General features: G+C 38.0%; 1 protein-coding gene across 5 annotated transcripts in view; it reads right to left on the bottom strand.

Moving 5' to 3' along the window:
• Positions 1 to 13,938, bottom strand: part of LOC122564062 (rab effector Noc2-like) — a 169,378-nt gene that overhangs the window by 56,594 nt on the left and 98,846 nt on the right. For 4 of the 5 annotated variants that reach the window (XM_043718550.1, XM_043718548.1, XM_043718549.1 and 1 more), the window contains one exon: positions 12,743 to 12,829. The exons of the other annotated variant lie outside the window; for it this stretch is intronic. In XM_043718550.1, coding sequence (XP_043574485.1) covers positions 12,743 to 12,829 — 87 coding nt within the window. The remainder of the gene's footprint in view (positions 1 to 12,742; positions 12,830 to 13,938) is intronic. 5 annotated transcript variants of the gene reach the window in all.

Here is a 13,938-nt window from a genome sequence, read left to right as displayed (position 1 = left end):
TCAGACTCAGCACCGCCTTCTTGACCTGCAATCTTCTTCCCGACCTCTCCGCCCTCACCCCCTCTCTGGCCTATCACCCTCACCTTAACCTCCTTCCACCTATAGCATTCCCAATGCCCCTCCCCCAAGTCCCTCCTCCCTACCTTTTATCTTAGCCTGCTTGGCACACCCTCCTCATTCCTGAAGAAGAGCTTATGCCCGAAACGTCGATTCTCCTGTTTCTTTGATGCTGCCTGACCTGCTGTGCTTTTCCAGCAACACATTTTTATGCTCAAGTCAAAGGGTCAAGTTGAATTTACAATCAATCAACTTAAGGGTGAGAATGCTTCTTCCTAAGCCAAGCGACATTATGCAGTAGGGTGAGTTGGGTGGGTATAGCAATTTTCAAGTTGCCAAAGCCTCTTGCTGCTGAGAACTCATGCTTGAAAACTATGCACATCAAATTTCTAGTCAGAAAATTACCTCTTTGTTACAAACAGATTGTAACAATATAAATGTTTTCACTAAATTAAAACAGCAGTTAACAACTTGGTTCAATTTCCTGATGATGCTTTTGAATTAGTCAAATTACACAACAGGAAACAAAGCATTGTTTAGAATGCAGAATAGAATTTACATTGATTATAAATCACGCTTAGATGTCTACAAATCTCATATTCCAGGGTTAAAAATATTTTTGTTTCCCCAAGAGCACCTCTTGAGATTTCTCTTGAACTACTTCTTAATGTTTGGAAAGCTCCTTTTTCAGTCCAACTCCTTCATTAGATGATGCAGCAACTTATTGACAAAACCTTGTGTATTTGTATTGATACATGGGCCATTTGGACATGTAAGATTTATTAGTGTCAGTGGAACTGTAGTTATGAGAGCTGTAGCTGTTGCTCCGTCTCTGACCAGACTCAACAATGTGGGGAATATAAAAGCAGTGAAATTTTGTTGCAATTGTACAAAGCATTAGTTGGAAGACCTCTGAAGTACTGCATATAGTTTGGTCCTCTTGCTTGAGGAAGGATGTAATTGCATTGGAGGCAGTTAACAGTTAGATTAATTCCAGAGACAAAAGGCTCATATATTGAAGAGAGATTGAGCAATATAGGTCTACATTCACTAGAGTTTAGAAGGATCAATGATCTAATTGAGGTATATAAGATGCTAAAGAGGATTGACAAAGTCGACGTAAAGAGGATGTTTTCCCTTATGAGTAATCTAGAACCAGGGTCATAGTCTTAGGATAAGGGCTGGCAGGTATAAGGAAAAATTATTTTTCTCAAAGGATCATGATTCTGTGGTATTGACTATCCCTGAACATGACAGTTGCTGGGACAGTGAATAAATTTAAGGAGGGATATATTGTTTAATTATTAATAGGTTATAAAGAGGTATGGGGAGTGGGCAGCAAAGTGGAGTTGAGGCCGAGAGGAGATCAGCCATGATTGTTTTAAATGGTGGAGCAGGTTTGAGGGGCTGAATTGCTTATTGTTGCTTTTGGGTGACACGTTACTGAAGCAGTTAGAAAATTTTGCTGTCTCAATTCTACAGTTAAAAATCACACAGCACCAGGTTATAGTCCAACAGGTTTATTTGGAAGTACAAGCTTTTGGAACACTGCTCCTTCGTCAGGTAGCTAGTGGGGCAGGATCATAAGACACTGAATTTATAGCAGAAGGTCATAGTGTCATGCAACTGATATGTTATATTGAACAAACCTAGATTACTTTTGTTCAATATAACATATCAGTTGCATGACACTATGACCTTGTGCTATAAATTCTGTGTCTTATGATTCTGCCCCACTAGCTACCTGACAAAGGAGCAGCGCTCCAAAAGCTTGTACTTCCAAATAAACATATCAGACTATAACTTGGTGCTGTGTGATTTTTAACTTTATCTACCCCAGTCCAGCACCGGCACCTCCTCATCATCAATTCTACAGTGACAGGTAATATGTCTCTTAACAAAGAGCTCAGCATATGCATTGCAACAATTGCCACTCCAACTCTGGATAACAAAATGGATATGGAGAAACAAAATGACCCATAGGTTCACAGAGCTTATCTAAAAGGCCTGTAACCTCATCACATTGCTATGCCACAGCAAACAAAGACCAAAGAAAAATAAAGGCTGAATGACTTCCAACACCGAAATTTTATGATGCATCCTTTGTATACATAGAAAGTCAGTTAGCAGTTCTTCCAGGTGCAAACACGCAAAGCATGCTAATCACACAAACAACATTGTTGGCTTGGCTTATGTGCACCAAAAGGAATAAAGGTAAAATACTCTGGATGCTGGAAAACTGAAACAAACACAGATAATATGGAGAATCTCAGCAGATTTGGCATCTGTGAAGAGAGAAACAGAATTAATGTTCTGGATATAGGTTTGCTCCCTGAACTGGAAGATTCGTTTTCATGTTTTATTAATGTTTCAAGTCTAGTACAACTCTTCTTTAGAAGAATCCTCAGAAGAGCTCTAATGAAGAGTCATATGGACTCAAAGGTTAACTATTCCTCCACAGTGCTGCCAGACCTGCTGAGATTTGCCAACATTCTCTGTATGCATCCGAAAAAAGATGGGCACATATCCGAGGAGAAGCTATATGAGTAGCCCTAACCAAGAGACCAGCAAAGCATCCAAAACTCTTTGGTTTATCATTTACAGAAAGGTTTTGGATAAGAATATAGAGTACATGGTTAGTAAGTTTGCAGATGACACCGAATTTGGCAGTCTAGTTGACAGAGAATAAGGTTATCTAAGATTATAAATAGATCTTGATCAATCAGGTCAATGGGCTGAGGAATGGCAAATAGAATTTAATTTGGATAAATGAGTGGTATTGCATTTTGGTAAAACAAAGAAGGGCAGGACTTATACAATTAATGGTAAAGTCCTAGATAGTGTTGTAGAGCAGAGACCTAGGAGCAGTAATTCATTGAAATTTGCATTACAGGTAGACAAGAGTGGTTAAGAAGGCATTTTGTATGCTTGCCTTCTTTGCACAGACCTTTGAATGTAGGAGTTGGGACATCATGTTGAGGTTGCACATAACATTGTTGAGGCCTCTTCTGGAAGACTGTGTGCAGTTCTAGTCACTCTGCTAGAGGAAATGATTTGGAGATGCCGGTGTTGGACTGGGGTGTACAATGTTAAAAATCACACAACACCAGGTTATAGTCCAACAGGTTTAATTGGAAGCACACTAGCTTTCAGAGCGACGTTCCTTCACCTGACGAAGGAGCGTCGCTCCGAAAGCTAGTGTGCTTCCAATTAAACCTGTTGGACTATAACCTGGTGTTGTGTGATTTTTAACTTTGCTAGAGGAAAGATATTATTAAATTGGAGAGGATTCAGAAAAGATTTACCAGAATGTTACTGGGAATGGATGGACTGAGTTGTAAAAATAAGGTGGATAGGCTGGGACTTTTTTCACTGGAGAGCAGGAAGTTGAGGGTTGACCATATAGAGGTTTATAAAATCATGAGTAGTATAGATAAGGTGAATAGTAAGGGTTTTTTTCCCCTAAGACAGGGGAGTTCAAAACAAGAAGGCATACTTTTAAGGTGAGGGGAGAAAGTTTTAAAAAGGACATGAGGGCAACTTTTTTATATAAAGAGAGTGGTTGATGCTTTGAATGAACTGCCAGAAGAAGTGGTAGATGCAGGTACAGTTACAACATTTAAAAGACATTTGGACAAGTACATGAATAGGAAAGGTTTGGAGGGATATGGGCCAAATGCTGGCAAGTGGGACTAGTTTATTTGGGACCATGGTCAGTGTGGGCTAGTTGGACCAAAGGGTCTGTTTCCCTGCAGTATGACGCTATGACTCCAATTCAAGGATAACGTCAAAAGAGACACAAAAGCACCTGAACATTGATTATAAAAAGTGGGAACACTAGATGACATTCATTGCAAATACACCAGCAACAGTCAAGAATTCACCATCACAACAATATGTGATTTCAGAAGCTTTAAAATGGACAGCAACCCTGCAAACAAGACTTCAACATAGCACCACTAGCAATGGACACATTCAAGTGTCACTTGCAATAGACTTTGTATTTCTAGAATTGGTTTGTTCAGCTTTCCTAAGAACTGCAGTTAATCTCATCTGACCTCACTTATGCCCGAGACTGCTTTCCATCATCTCTTGCAGATGGAAGGATACCAGTTACTAATCTATGAAATCACTTATTTCGTCTTAGCTCAAGCTACACAGACACTATTTGAACCCTACCACTCATAAGAGATTTACGATCTGTGATGTAATTATGTCCTCATAATAATATCTTCCTTGTTTCCTTCTCTCATTACATGAGTTGACATGTACGTGAGTAGCAACTTGAGTCTAGAGTGCTGGTGGAGAGCAAATTGCTGGTCACAACTAGGTAAGGTGGGTGAATCAGCTCCTCTCTTTTTAACTCCTATCCAATTGGCCATAATAAACATTTTAATTTTAGAATGCAGCTATACTATACTTCAATTAAAATGTAGGACACAAGGTCAAAATTAAGGTTTCCTTGAGTGAAAGAGACAGGCATTTTATTACTTATCCACCCCAAGAAAAATACTTAAATGTATCAAGCACACACAAGTTTTAAAAGGGGACAGTATCTAATACAAGGAGTAAGATCAAGAACATGCAGTTTAATACATTTTTAAAGAGTCTTTCTGATGTTAGGTTTAATTCAGATCACAGTTATTTAAATGATGGCTTGTAACCTCCACAGCATCAAAATTCATAGATAACTTTGAGTACTCAGTGAATAGAGGTTTCTTTGAGCTATTTTATCACTGAGTGCTGTTTTACAATAGACTGCAGAACAGGGAGAGATCAAGGCTTCTGATTCTGCTGCTGCAGCTCCATCATTCTTCTCTCTGCTCTGTTCAAAAATTATTTTGTTAAATATGGTTCATTTGTGTATTCCCAAGTCTGGCTTAGTTGTTTGTTTTTTCCAGCTGGATAATCAGCCAGCAAGTTCTTCAGCCCAAAATGGGAAACATCCTGAAGGATGTAAATCAATAAGCAATACAGATCTGAATGAATGGTTTGAGTTGTTTTGAAGATATATTAATTACAGTAGGACTGGGTCTTGATTATTTAAAATTTTTATGAATTGTTGGTCAGATAATCACTATGGACATCTTCAGTCAGTGTGTTTCCTTTTTTTAAAAAGCACTTTAGACTATGAAAGATCCCTGGTATTAAAATTCAGCTGATGGAAGTCAAAAATTGATTGTCCATTTTTACCACTGTCATAACAATAGCCATAAATTCCTCCAAGGAAATAGAACAGTTTCCTGTATCTTTCACATTCTTAATTCTGAGGGAGCAATGGTGACAAAATGATCAATATTCGCTGCTATTACTCCAATGAAACTAATATGCAGTTAAATGTGAAAATTAAGAATTTGCAGATATTAATTCTACGCTTCCCTTGTCTGCTTTTGAAGACCACAGACTGTAATCAATTGGAAATCACTGAACTAGGTAGAACGTGAGGCTTTTTTTGATGAAGTAACAAAGAGGGCTGATGATCGCAATGTAGTTGATGTGCTGCGTTTTCCAAAAGGCATTTAATTAAATTCCACTCAATAGGCTTGTCAGCAAATTTGAAATGCATGGAATAAAATGGATGGCATAAAACAAATGAAGAGTAGAGGTTAACAGTTTTTTTTCTAATGGAGTAGATAGACAGTGGTGTTTCCAATGGATGTTAGTATGATTATTGCTTTTCTTGATACTTAATGTCTAATACTTGACTATATAGCATTCAATCTCAAAACTTCAACACAATGCAAAACTTAGAACTACAGTAAAAGCCCATTGATCAGAGACTTGCCCTTCTGAAGTGTCATTGTTGGCAATTTTCGCAAATGGAAAAAATGGCCAATTGCCCATATACAGTATACAAGTCCTACACGTTTCTTCCTGGAAAACCATGGATGAACCAACACTGGAGTTACATTGATAAAAAGATACACAGTAAATATTGTTTGACCTCACAAATTTGCAAACTCTGGGCATGCGAATGGCAGGGCATTACCATCTAGTAAACTGTGGAAGGTTAGTAATAGGCTTCATGAGGACCTAAGCAGGCAGATGGAATGAGTTAAAAAAATTGCAGGAGAAATTTTAAAGCAGAGATAGCCAAGGACTATATTTTGGAAAGACGACAGAGGTGAGGTGATATACAGTGAAGGATATAAAACAAGTAGAGGGACCAAGCAGCTTGAGAATGTGATTAAAAAGCCACAAGATTCTAGGCTCCAAATATAAAAACACAGAGTGCAAAAACAAGGATGTTCTGATGAACACTTTTAAACCACTGTTTTGACGAGAGTTTTTTTTTGAGTAATTTTGGGTAGTGCACTTAGCAAGAATTTGAATGTTTTAATGAATGTTCTTACCAAAGTTAGACTTTACAAGATGATGATATTTTGAAATATAGGCAAAAGTGAGGACTGCAGATGCTGGAAATTAGAGTCGAGAATGCAGTGCTGGAAAAGCACAGCAGGTCAGGCAGCTTCCGAGGAGCTGGAAAATTGACATTTTGGCAAAAGCTCTTTTAGGATAAAGAGAAACAATGTTTTGGAGAGATGGATGGCAATATTAAATCTCTATCCAGCGATAGACTTGTGTAATCTGAGTATCGTGGGGAAAGAAATCCAAACAGAGTTCAATTGAAAATGAAGTGACAGTTTTCAAACTTTGACACAAGAAGGAACAGTTGCCTTTCACAGAAAGGCAGAGAGAAAGGTGGGAGGTGGGGGGGTGGGGAGACAGAGAGAGAGAGAGATAATTTATTATTCTGTGGAGAAGCAGCTGCTACTGCTGTGAAGAGCAAGGTGAAGAGTCTATATTCTGCTGTTAGCAAGGCAGGATGCTGGTGACAGCAGGATCTCTATTCAAAGAGAAGAAGATGGAACAGATGGAGCCTTTGGAGATTTAAGAAACCAGCAAGAACTGATGTAGCCCATGTTGGTGCAAGTTAATTCTAGAACACTTAGGGTGAGTGGAATGATTTTTAAAGGACACTAGAAAATTCTACTTGGCATATCAGTGAACATGGAGGCGGTTGAAACGATCAGAGGAGCTTGAAACTTGATCATTAAGGTGACATAACTGCTCTAAGTGTGGTTCATATAACATTTCATAAGGCATATTTTGGTTGCATTAGTTAATGCAAAAGTACCTTTTCTTCAGTTTAGAGTATTAGTTGTCCATTAAGTGACGTTTAGTGTATGTTCTTTTTTTTTGTTTATTTGTCAAATAAAAGTTCCAAAACATGAAATCCTGTTCTTCACTTCAAACTCAGGTCTCTTAAGGTTAATTGTTGCTACTGAATAGTATTAAGGTGCACAAACAATTTATTGGCATGGTTTGAAGAATTAGGGCCTTTAAGTATATAAATAGTGTGGAGAAGGTGAGATAAGCCCTGGTTAGAGCAAAGAAGGTTGAGGGGAAATCTGATAGAAGTATCCAAGTCATGAGATGTCAGCACAGAGTAAAGAATGGACAACTGTGCAAATAATGGAAAAAAGGTGCAGAATGAATGACACCAACTTAAAGTGCTTGCTAAAAGGATGATATGAGGAAAATACTTATGTGTGAGTGGTTAGGATCTGGATTGCAGCAACTGGAGGCAGATCCAATCATGGGTTTTCTTATGAAATTAAATAAGCACCTGAAGGGAAAAACATTCTTGCAAAGCTACAGGAAAGGATGTGGAAGAGAACCAACAATGTTTCTAAATTGCTAGAAAATCCCTGCAGGTCAGGCAGCATCTGTGGATAGAAACCAGACTTAATGTTTCGAATCCAGTGACCCTTCTTCAGAACAGAGAAGAAGGGTGACTGGACCCAAGACAATAACTCTGATTTCTCTCCACAGATATGGCCAGATCTGCTGAGATTTTCCAGAAATTTCTGTTTCTTTTTCAAATTTCTAACATGCAGTTCTTTTGGGTTTTTTGTTCAATATGTTTCGAACTTCTGTTTGATGTCTGTGGCTGGCTTGTTGCTCTAAACAGTGCATTCAAGATTGCACCTTAAAAGAAAGTTGTTTGTACATGACCTGTTTACCTTTCTGGGACTAGCTAAGTTAATCTTGCAAAGTGCCAGCTTAGGCCCATCAAATTGTCACATCTGTACTATGCTATAGTTCTAACATTCACTCTTGCATGTCTCACTGTCAAAACTCCTGGAAAAGCTACACATTACTGAATGAGGTGAACTGTGGATTTCCAATATCACGATTACTCCTACAAGTCATGGTTATAAAGTACATATGTTAAATCAAGATCACCAGACAACATTAATACATGGGCTACGGGACATTCTGTTCCTGTGGTGAACATACAAAATTGTATGTTCGTGATTTTTATTGCTCTTGTCTGAACTGTATCATCAGTATGATCCCATTGCATTTGAACCAGAGATTTTCTTATAAACGGCATAAAACATGACAATGGAGAAATTGAAAACTGTGGTGTTTAATAGGATAAGAATCTTCAGCTTTTGAATTTCAATGTAGCAATACCAGTTTAAAGGTTTCTGTCTTGATGGGCTTTTAGCTGCATTTTCCTTTTGAATGCTCCTTAAAAGAGACCTGAATCTGAAGGTCATCTGAGCTGATTGCTTAGTGCAGGGATTTAAGGTTCTTTTACACAAGATGAAAAGACAAATATGTTGGACAGACTCCAAGAAAAAAAAAGTCATTTGCAATGGAGGGAGCAAGGGAAATGGTGTGATTCTTTATGTGAAGTATAGGGCAATAAAAAGTGGATTTGCAATCAGGGTGAAAGTGTCTGCATTATTCAGACATATGGACAACTAACAAAGAGTGCATTGCACTGCATCCTTTTAAAGACAATCTGGCTCAAATTAAATGGCCAGATAAGCAATAGGAAATTTCCAAACTTGAGATCTAGCATGCAAAAAAAAGGGTGCAAAAGAAATTAAGCCAAAACTAAAGATTAGCAGGGCTAAAATGAAAAACGAATAAAAAACCAACAAATCAAATAAAAGAAAATTCTTACCATCTATCACAAGCATCAAAAAATTTAAAAGTCAGTTCGTAAAATGTACAGACCACTCAGGAATGAATAATTAAGTCTAACTACAAAGATACAGTAATGTTTTGGTAGAAGTATTAACAAAGTATTTTGCATGACCTTTTAAAGTTGACAGTCATAATTCTATCACAGGAAATTATTGTCAGAGATAACTGTAGAAATCAACTTAAGCGTTGGGGCTCATTACAATAAAGCAGAGGAGGCAACAGGAATTAAAACAGGAGTGTCTAAAGTTATGAATGATTTTGATAAGATGAAAGGAGAAATCTATTTTCTCCAGCTGGGGAATCAGTCATGTCGAATGATAAGTTTGAGATTTTTTCCACAGACAGTTGTTAGAATATAGAATGCTTTACCACAGGACTTGTTGGAGATTGAGACTATTGCGTCCTTTAAGGTGAAGTTACATAAAATTTGGAGCATCGAGAGGCAGCAATGTATGCCATTCATTTTGAATGTTCAAAAAAGAACCACCACAACTGACTAAATGGCTTGCTCCTTCTTTAAAAGCTTATCGTTCCATAGATAAGACAAAAGTAACTCTTTTACAAATGTCACATCATGTACTTATTCTGAATGGAAATCTCATTTCCACTGGGCCCAATTATTCCCACATCTCCCAACTTGTGATCCAGATCCTGCAGCCACCCTTGAAACCAATACCTACCCTGCCCACTCCCCTTCCAGATCCAATTTATGCCTGCACACCCCAACCTATCCAAACCACTTACATCACTTTACCCCTTTGCCATCTTGCATCCTGTCCAACTTGTACAATACCCATCTGGCACCCTCGAGGAGAAAGTGAGGACTGCAGATGCTGGAGATCAGAGCTGAAAATGTGTTGCTGGAAAAGCGCAGCAGGTCAGGCAGCATTCAAGGAGCAGAAGAATGGACGTTTCGGGCATTCCTGAAGAAGGGCTCATGCCCAAAACGTCGATTCTCCTGTTCCTTGGATGCTGCCTGACCTGCTGCGCTTTTCCAGCAACACATTTTCAGCTCCATCTGGCATCCTACCTAGTTGGCATCCTATCTATTGCACATCATCACTGGGCTGAAGCTTCTTGTGATCAATGCAATACCCTCTTTTTCACCTGTACCTCCATCTTCTTCCTCCAAATTCTTCAACTCTTATTTGATTTCAAACATTTTATTATACTATTTTGGACAGTTTGTGGTCAAATGGTACTCAAAATTGCATCTGGAACATGAATGGACTACACTCTAGGCATTTCTCCAATTCATTTTGTTATTGTAAACCACAAATTCTTTCCCTTCTCAAATTTCTCAATAGTATTTCTGTCCTCATTTCTACTACAGTTCTCCTTTTGTATTGTTAACCATGACCCGTATCTAGATGGAATGCCAATAGTGTTTTTCATTTTCTGTCAGATGACCAGTTTCTCCATTTGTACTATAAATGCTGCTGAAATAGGAATGCTTGCATGGGAAACTTTTTAGTGCTTCTGACATTTATTCTAGAATTGCGTGACTGTCAGCAAATTTAACTCCGATCGAATCTGGAAACCTGTCCATACTTGAAACTTTGGTCCAGTCCAATAACTTTAATGCCAGGACAATTAGGGAATTTCCAAGTAGAATTTTTATATCTACTGAATTTCATTATAGACTGCTGCATGGTACTATTCTCAGTCTTTCTACATTTGTTAATATTGGACCAGACTTCATAAGCAGTCATAAATCATCATCTTGATAAATTTACCTATCTGTCCAAAGCTTCATCAGTACTCAAATCATCAGGTTTCAATTCTGAAGAAAAGACTTTGCTTCCTGCTTCTGTGTGATAACAAAAATGTTATGGTTTCACCTTATTTGTTCTTTGGTAAGAAAGTAATCAAGATCCACATTGTCACTTTATTGTTCTACCGATAATGAGGCTTGTTTTCAGAAAACATACCTGAAACTTTACATTTTGACTTAACCATCCTCTAATGGAACCATCTAACCATCCAGCTAATGGGATACACTAGAAGATAACTATTTAAATAGATTCAAAACCCACATTTTTAGTGAGACAATTATTTCAGTTAACTACAATCCGAAATACTCACCGCCCCCATTGATTACTAGCTCCATATACTTGTACAAGCAATCCACACCCAATTAACCTTGAATTAATATATTCATCACCTATTCTCTTAAATTTTGGGCATTCCTCCAGACTATATTAAATGATAGCAATCAAGCCCCAGAAAGGAGAGTTGCCACCCAGTTAGCAACAGTAAGAGTTCCTCTAGATAAATCTGATAGATTCCTCAAGTGCCCTGTGGGAGTGTGGAGTCATTCCAACAACTGGAAAATGCCAACAGAATTCTAAAATGGCAGTTAATTGATTAATTGGTCTAAGTAATTAGTGAGACACTGCTAATCTTGCTTCTGGGAATATTCCCCAGGGGAGGAAACAGATTGGAAGTCACTCCAGATATCATGCACTGTAACTTTGTAACCCCAAACCCTATCCTCACTCATATAGCCTATCTCAAAAGGGCTGATAAAATGTTAGCAATTAACTCTAAAAAAGCTCTTTCCTTGAGCATCGCTGTATTTTCATTTGCCTAGAATTACTGTAAAATATTTCCACATATATTAAGATTTACGCCAAATTATATTCCTGCTAAATCAAACCATAAATGCTTCAACTAATGTAGTTCATTTTAGACCTTCATAATTTCCTTACTGTAACCTAGCAACAGGGCAGTTTCATTGGCAAAAACAAATTGCACTGACAAAAACAAAAATCACTGAAATTCACAGATCACAGAAATGACTGAAGAATGTTTATGACAGCTAAAAATCTGACAACAGCACTCATTTTGCACATTAAAATTAGTTTGGTGTTCCAAGTATGAACTGGAAATGGCAAACATGTCAATGATTACCACTGTGCTTCGGTTTGCAACTCAAATCTTTGTCATTGAGACAAGAGAATCAAACAGTTTGTAGTCATTCAATCGCACTGCATACTTAACCTTAGAATAGAAACCCCAATATTGAAGCCAATAGTAAGGCAAAACTTGCTCTGCTAATTGAGCAGTGTGCATTTCTGCTGCATGATAAGGGGCTCCTATCTTGTTCCTAAAGATTCTTGTTAATCTATCTTACATTATTTAAAAGTTGTATGAATTTGAATTTATTATCACATGCAATTATTGATAAAGTGCTAAATTAGTCTTGAATGGAATATTAGATTGGGCTATCATTCCCATCCCCTAGGCATCAAGGTCAATGGTGTGGCCACCTATGCTTGGCTAACTTGAGCTGCAGCCATTTAACAGCTATTGGACCTTAATTGGCTTCAAGTAGAACTTCTTCCCTCTTTGGACAGGAAGTTTCACCTCCAAGAGTTGCCATCAATTAAGGTGCTCAGCAGCTCTCTTGTCCCAGCTGTGCCACCAAGAGAGGTGGCTGTAGACGATCTCTGAAGACAAGCAATGATTCACGTTTGGGATGTCACCTTGGCCAAGTTGGTGGCAAAGTTTATGGGGATCAATTCTATTACTTTGTTCATCACTCTCTTCAATATACTTGTGTGTAACTTTGTGACTAGTTTTAAAATGAGTGCAGTTTAAAAAAAAGTAACAATTTGAGTTCAGTTTAATGAAGAATCTTGTATCTCTGCAATATTCCATTACGTATTTTACCTACCTCTCTTCCCTCACTGCATATTTTGCAAAGCCAAATGGGTCTCCGCTGGCTCCCAAGTGTTTCAATTCCACACTTTACGCAGACTTTCTACAAAAGAAGAAATTTCAGAAATAGTGAATACCTCGGTTTTCAAACATCAACCGAGATCCATCTTGTATTTTAGCCAGCAATAGACAGTCAGCTCCTTGACCAATAAATCTAATTACATGAAGGTTAATCCTTTGACTGCAACGTGCACACTTTTAATAAAATAAAGGCTTTGATGGAATCTTGGTTTGCACTAGCAACAATTTGTACCTTACTGAAGATTACAATACTTTATTACCTTGTCACTTGGCTGTACCTTCTGTAATCTGCCTTGTCCAAACTACGACTGTGGCAGATGTACATCCCCAATAGCAAACCAATACAGTGTTTTCGTCTCTACTTCAATTCTACTGTCCTTCTTACTTTGTACCACTTCACCTGACACTTTCACATATCTCTACCATCTATAAGTTCTGTGGACTTTCTCCTAAAAAAGAATCCTCTCTTCTTTCCTTTCTTAGCTTCTGTACTGAAACTACATATCCTTGTTGGTTTCAATCTCCATCTCAACTCACTTTGAAAACTCTCTATCCTCCTCTGCTCCTTTAACGTCCTTTATCATTTTCATTTTCGAAGCATACACATTACCAACTATGAGCTTACCTTCTCATATGTCCTCTATTTGCAATGATTCAACCATAGAAAAGACTAGCTCCAACCATTGCTTAATACCATTGATTTGATTTTATTTATTTATTTGTTAGTTTTCTAATTGCCCTGATATTTCTGTATGCAGCTGAACTGGTAAATTACTCATTCTCCTCTAACTAATATCCTATTGCTAGTAACATCGTTCTTCACTTACACGGTGGCCATTTTCCTTAGTTTTGAACCTCCACAAGTTTGTTCACAAAGGTCCAAGGAACACAGATTAGAACGTGTCTGGCCATGTATCTGAATTTGTCATCCATGGCCAGATCTAGCATGATTACACCCTTGCCTCCTCTATCAATAACATTCCCATTATTGCAGAATCATGCAGGAAAGCAGAGAAACTGCTAGTCTTCCTTCCTCCATTACCAACTATATTCATTAGGCACTAGATATTGTTCATATAGCTAAAGGAATCAGAGGATATGGGGAGATCGTAAAAACTTGGTACTGTGGTG

This window comes from Chiloscyllium plagiosum, chromosome 28, assembly GCF_004010195.1.
Source record: "Chiloscyllium plagiosum isolate BGI_BamShark_2017 chromosome 28, ASM401019v2, whole genome shotgun sequence".
Lineage (NCBI taxonomy): Eukaryota > Metazoa > Chordata > Chondrichthyes > Orectolobiformes > Hemiscylliidae > Chiloscyllium > Chiloscyllium plagiosum.
This window is presented reverse-complemented; position numbering and strand designations above follow the sequence as displayed.